Raw genomic sequence first — 15791 nt, forward strand, 5'->3', positions numbered from 1 at the left:
CAATATGAAGTTATGGGCACCGTAATATAAGAATTGTGATCAGCTGCACTTTTCAAACAATACTGGTTGGTTACTGATCTAATTTGTGAATGAAATATGCATGCAACAATGATCATAATACAGAAGCGGATCTAGAGGGGGGGTTGGGGGGGTTGCAACCCCCCCAAAAAAAAAAATCCGGGGACCATTTTTTTAAATCTTATCTTTTTTTTAAAACTTGTAAAAAGAGTGGTGTTTTAGATGCAAGAAAACGCCATTTTCACACACAGATTTTCACAAATTTTCCCTACTGTGGGAGGGGGGACACCCCCCTCCCACACTCTCCCCCCTCGCTCGCTCCGCTCGCTTGGACTCGGTCGCTACGCTCCCTCGCATACCACCCCAACCCCCCCTTTATAAAAAGCTGGATCCGCCCCTGATAATAGGGTGTGATTGATCACTACTTTTTTTTTCTAAAAGTGCCCTGATTGTGCAATCACTTAGGAGTAGATAGTTTGAAATTATCATAGAAAAGTATGCGGGATTTAAGAAGGTTCTTTCATTATGAATACACATGAACTTGTTCTTGTACTAGTACTAAACTAAATTTGAAACGCACAAATAATATTCTTGTGAAATTACATTTTTAATCATGATTTGTTTAAGAGGAGATTTTAATTCATATTAAATTCTAAATGTGGGATTTTCTAGACATGTACTCCAATGGATGAATTTGGTTATATGTGTATTTTGTTCATTAAACACTCAAGCTGTGAATCTGATATGATATATTTTGAATGTTGGAAAATTGAAACTACAACATATTAGAGGATAGCAAATCAAATAGGGTTTATTTCATGATGAATAGTATTCTTAGAAAATTGAGAATATAAATAATGTATGAAATAGACCTATGATGTTGACAATATTATACTTTTTCCATATCAAGACAATTTCCATTTTTGTTCCCTATAAAGTTAAACCATTGTTTTGATTAATGTGTGGCCATAGACAGGGGCCGCGGAACCGGGGGGGGGGGGGGGGGCTGGGGGGGCTTCAGCTCCCCCACTTTTTTCCAAAACCGTGTACAAAAATGTGAAAATGACCATATGATTGTGATTTTTAGCATGGTCAGCCCCCCCACTTTGAAAACCGTTCCGCAGCCCCTGATAGATAAATCCCACATAAGAATGGGCAAAACATCAGTGACTCAAATTAGGCTTTTATTCAAAATTCTATTTATTTTTAATAAATTCCCTGGTATTTGAAAGTCTGTGATCAAATTTATTTTTGTGAAAGGCATTATAAAAAAGGTGCTATTTATCAGATGGTCAATAAAAAACAGGGAATATCCATGCAAGTTACATGTATAAGCTTTCTGTTACTACAAAAGAATTAAATTAAAAATTATATTGGTTCTGATGTCCTAGTGTTCATCAGCTTTTAAAACATTTTTTAATGAATGTGTCTTATGCAATGTATCATAAATATATATGTGAAAGAATAAAATATGAGCAAGGATTTAGTACTGTGACAGTTGCACTGGTGTCATTTCTGTCTTGGATGTTATAATTTTTTCCTAAAATTCTTCTGTACCCGCAAATTGATAAAAGTGATTGATTGATGTTATTGATAAAATATTTTATACAGTAACAGGCAAATCATTAGGCTTAAACAGGATAACCCACAAAAGCTTGAAAGCTTATTTCCAGTGGGCTCCTCTACATGTATGGAATTGTAATAACAATAAAATGTAACATCTTACTTTTTACAGGATTGTCAAATGGTAAAACACTTTTTCACAACTGGTACGAGAGAAAAAAAGAGGGAAGGGAGAGGAGAGACAGAGAAGTGACGAGAGAGAGAAAAAATGAAGATGGTATAAAAAAAGAGTAGGCCTAAGGGGAGAGAAAAACTAGGGGCAAAGGGGTAAATTGATAAGGTGTAATTAAGGTAGAAATATCTATGAGATTTGGTTAAAAGGGTAGAAAAAGTTAGAAATGGTTAGTTAGAAAGGGCGTATATTTGCATATTATTTTTTCTAATTACTCTTCTTTCATTCCTTTATAATTACTAAAAGAATTAAATTATAAATTATACTGGTTCTGATGTCCTAGTGTCCTTTCATTCCTTTTTAATTACTAGGCAGCAGGCACATAGTTCTATTTGTTTCTCAGTTTCAATTCTTTTATTCCTAAGAATATATATAGCCATTAGAAGTGAAAAATCGGTTTCAAGGTCTTCAAAGTTCAAAATTTGCAAAATAGTTGCAAATATCCATGGGTAAAGCTTTCATTTATCTGTTTAAAAATTACCTGCAAAATTGTGTGGGCCGAAACCATAATTTATCTACGGTAGATGTCTTTTTCTCTCTCTCTCTGCATCTGAGATATCAGCTGCTTGCGTGCGCTGACGTCGTCACTGCAGAGGTGCACGCACGATCGAAGCAAGATAGGAGGCTGAGCTGATTTTAATTAATTTGTCTCTAAGCAGACACTTATTTCTAGCTTTTTCTTTCTGAGAAATTAAAAATTTTCAGACCAAAAAGCAAAATTGTGGCTTCCTTTACGGGATTTCATCGACCATTTATTTCAAAACGCCCTAGTTCCGTCGCAGAATAGAGAATGGTGCGGGTGATTTTCTTGCATCCCGATTTAGGAATTGGAGGAGCGGAACGCTTGGTCGTTGATGCAGCTCTAGCGCTGCAGACCCGGCGACATTCGGTGAAGATTTACACTGCCCACCATGACCCTTCCCATTGCTTTAAGGAGACAGGAGATGGTACACTTGAGGTAATTAATGAGTATAAAAACTTTTATGATTTTGAAAGAGAGTGTGTTGAGAATAATTGTAAAAGGCGAACAATATTGGAATCAGTAATTTTCAATTGCTCAGTCCCAGATACTGATTTTTATGTATGCTCAGTGCCCCTGCCCTTGTTTCAGTTTGTCTGCGATGCACAGACTAAGTTAGGGATTCTAACTTTTATTTTGGTTCTTAGTCATAGACAAAAAAATAGAGGAAAACTAAAGAAGACACATATTGACCTCAAAGTTTGATTTACACCTGCAATTACTGTAAGGCCTAGATCAAGATAAGTTCATCAGAGCCAAAATTATGAAATTATTGAATTTTACAATTTTTAGCATGTGTAGCGCAGTTCATGTAACTTTGTTAGACTACCGTAAGTAACGGTGTATTAACCGCACCTTTTTCTCGGCGGGATATAAGCAAAAGTCGGGGGTGCGGTTTATCCACGGTGACGGGTCTGAGCCCACCCGCGTAAACCCTCCCGAACATGTAAGAAGTCTGCCAGTTCACAACACATCGAGTGGCCGGGCGTAGCCGCCCAGGGCAATGTCGTTTAGAGGGGTATGAGCCGCGGGTAATGGGAAGCAAATCAAATAGTGTCCATAACAGATGCACCCTCCTTCATGACACTAATTTCGACTTTATTCTCGATTCAAAGCAGCGAAGTTCCCTGGCTAAGTTCAAAGAGACGCAAAGCATTCTCGGTAATAATTTGTCACAGCTGAGCAAGAGCCGAGAGCTAGCTTGCGTTGTATTGTGGTTTTAGTGCGACTTAAGCTGGCGCTATTCATTTTAACCCCTCAAAGTCCCGTTTCGCGCCAGCTTATTTTTTTCTTTCCTGTTTGCTTTTCATAAGATACCATGTACATCGTGCACCACGTATGAGAGAGACGGCACGAAGCCGTAAAACAACTGGAAAAAATGCAAATTTCTTTATTTTGTAGATGAATTGATCAAGAACAGCAGATTTCCGCATACCGGTAATCTCTTTGAATACTTTGAAATCTTTAACTTAGTTTTTGTTTCCTCGTACCTCAAATATGCAAGTAAATGTGAGAAGGATTTTTTTTTTTTTTTTTTTTTTTTTAGTCCAAAGTTGGGGGTGCGGTTAATACACGGGTGCGGTTAATACACCGTTACTTACGGTACTAACTGCAGCTTATTCTCCAATTACCCTGAATCGTGTGTAAAGTGAATAGGTGCACAGACAAGTGGCACCATTTTTGTTCAATCTGAAATGACTGGCCATGTTATTTTAATCAATATTTTGGTCACAGTTGGGATTTAGGAAACATTATCACTGAGCCTGGGCCTGAGGTTAAAATGGCTCATTTTAAAAGGAGAAACTAATTGAATATGAACACGGATATATCATTCCAATGGTGATGAAATTGTTGAAAGTGATTGAAATAAGTTGAAAATTCACAAGGGAAAATGTGTGCATTCTGTGTTACTGTGAGTACAGAGTCAGAAATCATTAATTTATCCGCAACTACATGTATGCTACTGTTTCCCATTTACTGTGCACATATTAACATAACGATACTGTAAATTAACTTTTCCAGATACATTTGAATTCTCCTTTCAGGTAGTGACAGCAGGTGACTGGCTTCCAAGAAGTCTTTTTGGATCCTGTTATGCGCTTTGTGCTTATATCCGGATGATATATGTCGCCCTCTATCTGCTCCTATTTAGCCGTGAGCCGTACGACGTCATCATCTGTGATCAGATTTCTGCCTGTATTCCGTTCCTGAAGTTGGGTAGATCCAAAGTAAGTGCACTTTCAAAAGATTATTATAGATACCGGTAACCCTTGGATTACAAAATTTTCTTTTCAAATTTACAGAATAAGAGTTCAAAACAATTGAAATTGGCCCTCAGAAATGATTTAGGACATTTAAGGTATAAGTGGACCTTTCATAAATAAAAATATTGTCTATGTCAAAAAGTTTATGTGGCCCCAAAAGATATGAGGTAGGCAAAGTTACCAGTGGGCAGTGTTTGTTCATTTGTTTGCTCTTTTGTTATTGCTACAAATCAATTATGTTTGAAACTTATTTTTCATAATCTTGGCATTGATATGATTTACTTGAAGAATGATAATAAAAGCTGCGTTTATTTAACACTTTTCCAGAGGATACAAAGAGCAATTCTTATAAATTTATGGTAACTACTTACAAAATCTTGAGATGTTGATGTTTGTTGTTGATATTATACAGTGCGTCCCACAAAAAACGAAACCGAGATTTATCGATGATTTATCATAACTTAATCACAAATACAATAAACAAATGACCTACCATTGTAAAGCTTAGAATCTCCTCTTTCATCTGAAATTACTAAGATTCTTTCTCATTCACGCATGAGTGAGCAAAAACAATTCGAAGAGGGGATACCAAAAAGTCATTTGGCGGGCTGTATCTTGGTTTCAAAAAGAAAACAAAATTTTTTTAAAGTTCAATGTCTGCTCTGTAATTTGATACCTCAATTACAGAAAATGGTCAAGAAATAACAAAGTTCTGGTTATTTGAATTAAGGCTTGAATTTAATTAATTTCATAAAATTAAGAGGTTCGACAGGCTAGCGTTCAAACTCGCTTGACACTCCGTTTTGTTGACAATCAGCCATGCATTAAGTCTTTTGTTAACCATGCGATAGCTTCTGTGGGAAACCGGTGAAAACACGTTTATTTAATGAAATTATGGAAATACAAGCATGGTTTCGAGGGTACATAACTTTTTTACTTCTAGACCATTTTTTGTGATTAAGGTATCAAATAAAAGAGCAGATATTGAACTTTTTAGGCATGTGATTTTCTTTTTGAAATTCAGATACCCCCCGCCAAATGAGTTTTTGGTATCCTTTCTTCAAATTGTTTTGCTCACTCATGCGTGAATGGGGAATAATCTAAGTAATATCAGATGAAAGAGGAGATTCTAAGCTTTACATTGGTAGGTCATTTGTCTATTGTATTTGTGATTAAGTTATGATAAATCATCGCTTAATCTCGGTTTCGTTTTTTCTGGGACGCACTGTATATAATTACTGAAGAAAGGATATGAAATGATATTTTTGGATTAGGTGCTGTTCTATTGTCACTTTCCGGATCTGTTGTTGACGAAGAGACAGAGTTTCCTCAAGAAACTGTACCGCACCCCTATAGACTGGTTAGAGGAGAAAACTACTGGCATGGCTGATTGCATTGTTGTCAACAGTAACTTCACTGGTAAGTCAAGGATATCAGTTTTCCAAGTAATGCCTGAAAATTTCATGCACAAGAATTTGTTGAATTAGACTTTTTGTGTATGAAATAGATGCATACTTGTTGTTTTTTAATCTATTTTATCAACTAGTGACTTTGGTTGAATGTGTGTGTGGGGATAAATGAAATTTAGAGAAAGAAATTTTGTTGTGGTATTTGAGGATTTGGTCTCTAGTTACTGGGATACATCGTAAAACAACATATTTATCCATTTTCAAAGCAATACATTTGCAAAAGCCTTCTGCAGAGAGTGACTGATATAAATTGACTATTGTTGAGGCTAGGGTAGAAAATGTTAAAAGAAAAAGTTAATGGATGAATTATCTATTCATGTCACTTACTGCCAACTGGTATAGCAGGAGTACCAGCATAAATCTTTTTTTTTTAAAGGATATTGATGAGAAATCTGGATTTATAGTGTCTTTCATAAACAGGCCTTGAAAGAACAGTGTATGTACTATAGTACATTTGTGTATGTGCCATAGACACTGCGGAACTTTCTCATCACAATTATTAACATTCTGTTCAGTAATTATATTTTGGCAAGTAAAAGCCTGTTATTACAAACAATCTTTGAATTGATCTTTTTCATCTCATTCAGAGCATATTTCTATACTTTATGATGTTGGTCTTTGTTTTGATGATGCCCTCCAATGAATGCCAAATCTTAGTTGACAATTGCTCATATGAAAAATCTGCACAATAATCCAACAAACACTAACATCAAACTTAACCCTAACCATAATCTTAATTCTCACAGATATTCTGAAGACCCCCCCCCCCTTCCCTGTATCACAACCCGTATTCTATCCCTAGAACTCCAGAGAAATGATAAGGGGAGGTGCATCTGTTACAGGAGCCTATGTGATTGATCCAATCAATCTCAACTATAGAAAGCTAGCATCTGATCAAAATGTATTCTACACACTTGCATGCATCATTGTCTTGACTAATCAGTGTGCTCCCCTTGTTTCCAAAGGAGTGTTGTGTACATTCCCTACTTGCAGAATTATGACATTGATGAGTTTCCATGGTCGAGCTTGAATGCATCAATCAAAGCCCTTTGTTAGACGGATCCCTGGGGGGTGTTTCACAAAGATTTAAGTATGACTTAGTCTTAGAGTCGCTCCTAAATGCTGACTTGTACATTGTACTTATTGATTATTAAGCAATAGTGCACGTCCTCTTGGCATGATCTAACCAATGCTTTCATGCCTTAATACCACATGCAACTAGTCATATAAGTGCGATTCTAAGTCATACTTAAATCTCTTTGAAACACCTCCCTGGTCACCCAATACAGCAATGATCTTAAACCTTAATCACTTCACCTATGTTGAAATTTGACCCCTTCAGCGGATACATTCAAGCAGACCTTTACCACCCTAAAGGACATCCAGCCCGACGTCCTCTACCCATCCCTCAACTTCAGCGCCTTCAATGCCAGCGTGGAGCCTGCAGGTGACCTCATACCATCAGGGGTCAAGACTCTCTTCCTGTCTATCAATCGCTATGAAAGGAAGAAGAACCTTGTACTGGCAATAGAAGCTATGGGTAAGTGTTATGGTTTATATTCACTTTGTCTACAGCATGAGCTACGGAACCAAGCCCCCCCCCCCCCACCAATTTTTTTCTTCAAAAACTGTACGAAAAAAAATGACCATCGGATTGTGATTGTGTGCATGGTCAGCCCCCGTTCCACTTTCCGCTCAGCCCCCCCCCCCCCCACTTTCAAAACCATTACGCGGCCCCTGTACAAGCAGTTGGTCGCCTCATTTAGTCTATTACCACATGGTTTAAACCCATTTGGCCTAATAAATTTGGGTCTTATTGGCATTAGGTCTACAGTACACTTAGTCTCGTACCCAATTAGTCTATTTCTCATACCCAGTTGGTCTAATTTTGACTTTGTCTACTTATTTTTTCCCCTGTCAAATGAAATTTGGTTCATAAACAGTGCATGTGACCATAATGGACTAAGTGGGGTTAGACCAAATGGATATCATTAAATGATATGTGTTATTATTATTTATTCGACCAATATGATAAGTGCATACACATTACATCAGAAAAAACAATTACAGTATATATGCAAAGAAATGCGGGAACGGCATGTGGGTCAGGGGGCACAAAAGCGAAATTTAGCTCTGTTGCCCGAAGGCATGTACCCCCACACATGCCGCTCCCAATACATAAATCAAATACTCTTATACAAAATATTGCACGTTGGAAAAAGGGAATGGAAAAGAAGGAGGGAAAAAAACCTAGACATGCATTAAAGCCTAACTAGAAATTAGAAAAAATGGTGAATGGGCATTAGACCAAACAGTTAGCAGACAAACGGGGCCATTTCATGAAGCTGTTCGTAAGTTAAGAGCGACTTTAAGAACGACTGGTGATCCTTTCTTGTAGTAAATGGTATACACCAAAATTTTCATTGGCGATGGTTTAGGGCATAAGAAATGTTCATCAGTCATTCTTTAGTTGCTGTTATATTACGAACAGCTTTATGAAACATCCACGTGGTTGAAGACAAAGTAGGTTTAGCCCATGTGTGATTAGATGAAATGAAAAGTAGACAAAGTGGGTGTAGACCAATCAGCAATGTAGCAGTGTTATTCTGTAATATTGATTGTATTAGTTATGGTTGATTTTCCGCTAGTATCTGAGTATGATGTGTCTTTTTACATCGCTAAGTATCATTGTGTAGGTGTGTAAGGTTTGGATCAATTGGGAAACTAAAGGTCGTAATTTTAGAGCTTGCTTATTAAAGCCAGAAATATGTGCACATTAATTATCAACATATCATAGTATTTGATGCATTTATTCTGCAATTAATGGAGATTTATTTGTTTTTGTTTAGCGTAGAACACATTGAAAGAGAACTCAAGAACATTTCTAATAAGTGGATTTTATTTTGTTCTCATTGATGCAGGATAACCAGGGTATCCAATCATGAATATTGTCATCCACTGATGATTTCAGTGAAATTATTAGATTGATTGATTGGTGGTGAAGCACTGTTACAATGGACTCATTGATAACTGCCTTCATGAAACAATACATCTGTTTCAGATCCAATGGGTTAAAATCCTGGAAATGCTCCATTTTTAAATGATTTTATGGTGAACAGTTAAAAATACATGATATTCTGAAATATCAAATTTATATAAATACCCAGATTTGTACCTTTTCAGATACATGTTCTCTTTCACAATTAGGTGAATTGAAAGCCAGACTCTCGGAGGACGAATGGGAGAATGTACACCTTGTGATGGCGGGAGGCTACGATGAACGCGTTACCGAAAACCGGGAGCACTACGAAGAGCTTGTACAACGTGCCGAGGAACACAAGCTGGCCGATCACGTGACCTTTATCCGTTCCTTCACCGACGCGCAGAAACTCACACTCCTTGATAGCTGCACGTGTCTTCTCTATACCCCATCAAATGAACATTTTGGTATCGTCCCTATAGAGGCCATGTACATGTACCGACCAGTCATTGCGGTGAACAGTGGGGGACCACTGGAAACCATCGCTCATAAACAGACAGGGTTCCTTTGCGAGCCATCGGCAGCCAGCTTTGCCCCAGCGATGGAGCGTTTTGTGCGGGAGCCAGATTTAAAGAATAGACTAGGAAAAGCAGGGAGGGATAGAGTTATCAATAATTTCTCTTTTAGAGCGTTTGGGAATAAGTTAGAGAAGTTGGTTAAAAGGGTTCACAGATTGTAGATAGGTATGATAGTATATGACAATTAACTTATAAATTTAAAATGCTAAATTTAAGCTTCTATTCACATTGAATGCTATTTGCGAGTGCTTTGATTATTAAATTTCAATGCAAAGAGAAATATGTCCAAAGGTGAAAATAGATGCAAATTTAATTATTGTGAAGTTCATAATATAAACATTCCAAAAACAAAAGCCTTAATGCACAAGAGTTACTGTAGCATGAAAAAAATCATGAAATAATTAGTGTAGTAAAAATGTGATGTCATAGTACATAGAGTGGTGTATTGTGGTAAGAATTAGTACTTTTTCTGGGGTCTTCCCCCATTACTTAAACAGTTTTTTTTTTTAATGAAATGACGCAATATGCCAGTGTCACTCTTTCAGTCTTGGGAGATAGATGTTTTCATGTAAATCTATATTAATTAACAAATTATTATTTTTCATCATGATCAGCTGGTGCTCAAAACATGGTAGTAATTTATTTTAGATATAATGCATTTTGACAATTTTATGCCATTATGAGTGATATTCTGTTAATCTTGAAAATGGCAAAGAAAAGGAAGAACCGTGAATGACTTGCATGTGGAAGGGATAACTTTGATTTCTCCTTGTTCATTTCCCCCAATAAATTGAGATATACAATTCACATGGTCATTTTGAAATCTTTGTTAAAATTGGAAATGTTTGGTACATTTATTGAAAAAAAAATGCTATTCTTCATTTCAAGGTCTTCAATGAAACCTTTTACTCAAAACAGATATAGCTTCACATTCACTGTATTTTATAGCAAGATAAATAGATTTAAAATAGAAAAGGAAATGCAAAGGGATAGTTTGACACAAGAACAGAATCACATCTGAATTTCTCCTTGATGATTCCTTTTATGCTTTTGAATTTGTAATTTTTTTTTCTTCCAGTCTCCACCCATCTTTTAATTTGGCAAAGTCATTAACAATAGATTATCTTTAATATTTAAACCTCTTCCATGTCTTTGCTCTGCTATTAAATGTATTATTGGCCAGCTTTGGAAAGCTTGATTTTTAGAGTATGGCAAAAGTGAAAACCTTTTTTGTTTTGCTTAGAAAGAGTTTTCGACAGAAATTAGGAAAGCGTTATCAGACAATATGAGGTTGCCACAAATATCATATTCCTAAAATACAACTTTTTCTGAGTTGCCCTCAAAATCTATACATTTTGAGATATGAGGTTTGAACAGCCCAGCAACAATATATCTTAAAGCAAAGCTGGCAATGGAAATGATTTGTATATGTTCTTTATTTATGATGGAATTATTTTTATAATTTAAATTATGTGTACTAAACGTGATATCCTATATATACTTATTTTTTTATGGTGAGGATACATGGGTTTTGAAACAAAGTAATTTGAAGCTTTTTTTTTTACTTTGGGACTATGAGATCTTTTAATATTTTTAGTAAATTGAACAATAACTTTTTTTTCAATACAGAATAAATGACTACTGATCGAGGCCCTACGCAAGTGAGCAACAAAATAATGTGGTCACAATTTCATAAATGCCTAATAATGATAATAATGGTATATTTACCCAGGGTAGCCATTTCATTTCTAAAAACTGGTCTCCCAGGAGGCCTTGCTATTATTAATACATGTCATTATTAAGAGACTTGTTGGTCAACCACTTTACAAATGGGCTTTTAATCACTCTGAAAGAGAAACACTGATTAATGCATGGTGCTGAGTACGCTGTTGTTGTCGACCAATCTCTCAGGATTAACGCAAATCAGTGACGACAAAATAAGGGTGCACGTTGTGTACATGTATTAGGATACACACAAATTGCCACAGACAGTTAAGTAGAGAGAAGCTAAGCATATAAATCATTCAGCAGTTGAAAAATACATAGAATTAAATCTGTCTTAGTCAATCTTCTACATGTATATAAGAAATATTGGGCTAATATTTAACCCTAAGAAGACGGGGGGGGGGGGGCTGATTCCCTCTCGGCATTTTTCGCGATAAATCCGCCGCGCAAATTTGTTTGACTGCGTCACTCGCTGTCTTTTTACTTTCAAGTCTCGCACAACTTTTGAGACCAAAATTGTGATCCCCGGGTACGCGATTACGAAATTACGCAACATTTCGTAAGTGCATGCTGACCCAAAATTGCTCAAAATGCAATGCAAATAGTGTTTTTAGCCAAAATTCATGAAATATATCATATTTTTCCTTTCACTGCTTAAAATCAATTAATTTTATCTTGTTTATGGTCAAAATAAAGTCTCCGACAATTTCCAATGAAAAAACAATAAAAAATAAAAAATAAGAAAATAAAATACTTAAGAAATTTAGAAAACAATAAAACACATTAAAAAATGTGATGTTGACATTTTTTTTAAATAAATTTAATCAGATGCCTATAAAGAGTATGTGAAACAAAAAATTAGCATTTTAGAGGCATTATTTTGTTAATTAGAGCAAACTTATGATTTTACGCATAAATTAACATAATTAATGAGCAATGAGATTTTTCGCAGAATGTGATATTATAGTTTTGTAGATAATGCCATGAGTAATGCGTGTCAATTTTTGTCGCGATCGACAGCCGAGATCATAAGGGGGGGCTGAATCAGCCCCCCCCCCCCAGTCTTCTTAGGCGTCGAAATAGCCCAGTCTCTTTAGGGTTAAGAAGCAATCTTTTTCAGACTTCGGATGTGTTTTATTAAGCTGTTCGTAAAGTTACAGAGGACTTTACGCACAACTGGATCCTGTTCTTAAGTGCTTAGTCAGTATAGGGATGTATCACTTGGCACAAGAAAGGGTCACCAGTAGTGCGTAAAGTCATTTGTAACTTATGAACAGCCTTATGAAACGGGCCCCAGAACATGCAAAGCATGCATCATTTATTTGTTCTTAGTTTAATTTAGCCCAAATCAAACCGATTTCTGTGGCCCGAAGCAGATTCAACTTTATATATTTCATTCTTTCTCTTACTTGGTGGGTGTTTCATAAAGCTGTTCATAAGTTACAAATAACTGGTGAACCTTTCTTAGACACTAAATCAGTGCAAATAAAAATCTGGTGTGTATCACTTACCACAAGAAAGGATCACTAGTCGTTTGTACAGTCGCTCGTAACTTGCGAACAGCTTTATGAAACACCCACCAGAATTGCCAGTTGCAATATATCACTAAATTTTATCCTTCAATTTAAACAGATTGTTTCAACCTTTACCGAAGTATTCTGTTTGGTCCCTTCTCATTGATTATCAATAACAAGTGCTTTAATTCTATCACAAGTTTTCCAGTAGCAATCAAACTACACTATTTTAGTAGCCGTTAAGTCATTTGTAACCAAACATTGATAACATGCTTTATGAAACATGACTCAAACTTTTGTCATTCTTGTTGGAGTTGTCAGGGTTGTTTACTTTTTGTTTATAGTGTATTTGTGAAGCGATGCAAAAAAAGGCACAAACTGCTTAAAAGTCATGTTTATTTCATGCAATGTTGAGGGAAGATAGGTTAAGATGCAAACTTGCTTGTCAGTATTGTGTAGAGTCAATGGTGATCTTTATGTGCAATGTAATGCTAATGAAATTGTCCCTGATGCATTATCAAAGAAGAGCTAAATTAAATTGATAAGTACACATACTGTACATGTATGTATGTACTGTTGTTCAAACACAGATGATCCATTGTTATTGTTCACTCATTGAATGGTCTGTGTGTATTAGTGGAAGAGTGCGATTATCGTTAGTCATAACCATCGTCATTATCACTGTCATCATCATCACTTTATCACAACCATCATCATCACTTTATCACAACCATCATCATCACCAGGCATTGCCAATCATCACCATCGTCGTCGTCGTCATCACCACCACCACCATAGTCATTACCATCGTAAATCATTACATCTTCATCATCATCATTAAAATCGTTATCACAATCATCACAATCATTACAATCATCATCACCACCACCATTATTATCCCTGATTACCATCATCAATAACATTGTCATCATTCCCAGCCATGGCGTAATTTCCTTCAGCAAGAAATTTATCCACATTGTGCTGCACTCAACCCAGGTGAGGTGAATGGGTACCAGGCAGGATTAATTCCTTGAATGCATGAGCGCTGAAAGGCAGCTCGAGCTAAAGCCGGGGTAATAATAATAATAACGCGCCTCGGAATAGAATATTTCTAGATAGATGGCGCTATATAAATGCCTATTATTATTGTCACCATCATCACCACCATCATCACAATCATCACCATCATCACCGTCACTACCATCACAATCATCATCACTATCATCCTTGATTACCACCATCAATAACATAATCATATCATCAGTTAGCAACCTCCCCATCCTCATCAATTTTGTGGTCTAATGTATGAATCCCAACTTAGAATCATCAATGAACTCTGTCCAATTCTGGTTTAGTCTAATCCCACCAGGAAAATGCTTTAAAAAACTGGTCGAAAAACGTTGCATGACCAAATTACATGTACAACGCAACAAAGATGCCCAAAGTTTCAGATGTTAGAACAAAGTATTTCAAGTAGGCCTAGTTATAGTTTAGGGAGATATAAACTTTGCATCAAAAAATAATACTTGGATCATACAGGTTACTAATCCTAAGGCAAATCGATTGGGACCAGAGAAATCTGACTTGGAAGCAATTCCACCTCGAAGAAATGGTTACATAATATGGTCTAAATAATGCTTTGACTTGGTTTTGTTAAAGAGGGACTATTAACAGGAGGGGGTTGGGGACGTTGCCCACAGGACAGAAGAAAAGATAATATTTGCATCATCGATTTTGATTTTAAAGGGAAATGGATGCAGATAGTGAAGGGTGAAAAAAAATTAAATAGAGAAAAAAAAAACTGAGTACACAGGTACGGAGACAAGGGGCATAAACTTTAAAAGAACAAAAAAATAAACAAATTCATTCATATCTATCATTCATATAAAATAATTTTATTGCAAAAATATTTACATGATATAAATACAAGTAGGTCAAACAAAATTGAATGAAACTGAAGATTAAATAAGTATGACAAAGCACATTGCTATTCCAATTATTACTTGGCAACAGTTGTGTATTTGTCATCATAATCAATTTTTGAGAAACTCTTTCCTAAAATATATATACTGGCCCATATTCTGACCTCCAGCAGATGTGAAAAAAAAATTGTTGACACTGCTCATGTTTTGTGAATTTACCCGGTACTGTAATCTTTCCTCTGTTTTAATGTAGAAGAAAACTGTTGTATTACCTAATCATCTCAATATGGTTGGTCATGCTTTGAGTCCCAAATGCAATGATAATTTTTTTCATCTAGTCAAGGATATTTCCATCACATTTGACAACATATAATTACCGGTATACCCCACCTTCAGACAAAGGTTCAATTTGACCAGAATCCAGAATATGGGCCATTACGATTTTGTTGTTGTTGATGATACCCAAAGTGTTACTTACTAATCACTGCCCAAAAGTTTTTATGAAGGATCAACATGATTGCAACCCTCAGGTCTCTTATCCTAAATATAATTTTTGAGGATTGCAGGTTGTTCCTAGCATTATATGGCAAGTTCCCCCAAGTCTGCGCAGTCCCCCTTGACTGCGCACTCGCGTATCTGCGCGATTCTATTAAAAGAAGAAACAAACACAGACTTTACACATGCAATACATAGACAGGTATTCATAAAAAAATTGACTCAAAATAGTGGAAAAATAATGAATTTAGGGCATTTCATGTGACGGCCTCAAAATGCAGCCTTTCTCATCAAAATCCCTGAATCGTGTGCAAAGTGAATGAGTGCGCAGACATGGGGTACCATTTTTTTTCAATCTGAAAATGACTGCCCGAGGTTTTTTCAAGAAAATCCTATATTTTCTTTCATATTTAAATGAAAAATTTGGTACACTTACTCATGATAATATAAGGAACATTATTAACTGAAAGATTTTGTGAAATAAGAAGAAATTCATGTTAAATCTTAACTC

At 36.0% G+C, this 15791-nt stretch overlaps 1 protein-coding gene across 1 annotated transcript; it reads left to right on the forward strand.

The window, feature by feature from the left end:
* Window positions 1–2398: 2398 nt before the first annotated feature.
* LOC129271004 (alpha-1,3/1,6-mannosyltransferase ALG2-like) lies at window positions 2399–10131 on the forward strand. Its single transcript, XM_064107108.1, has 5 exons — window positions 2399–2771; window positions 4379–4561; window positions 5872–6016; window positions 7409–7606; window positions 9274–10131. The coding sequence occupies exons 1-5, from the start codon at window positions 2604–2606 to the stop codon at window positions 9783–9785; spliced, it is 1206 nt and encodes a 401-aa protein (XP_063963178.1). The 5' UTR covers window positions 2399–2603; the 3' UTR covers window positions 9786–10131.
* Window positions 10132–15791: the final 5660 nt, after the last annotated feature.

This window comes from Lytechinus pictus, chromosome 11 (genome assembly GCF_037042905.1).
Source record: "Lytechinus pictus isolate F3 Inbred chromosome 11, Lp3.0, whole genome shotgun sequence".
NCBI lineage: Eukaryota > Metazoa > Echinodermata > Echinoidea > Temnopleuroida > Toxopneustidae > Lytechinus > Lytechinus pictus.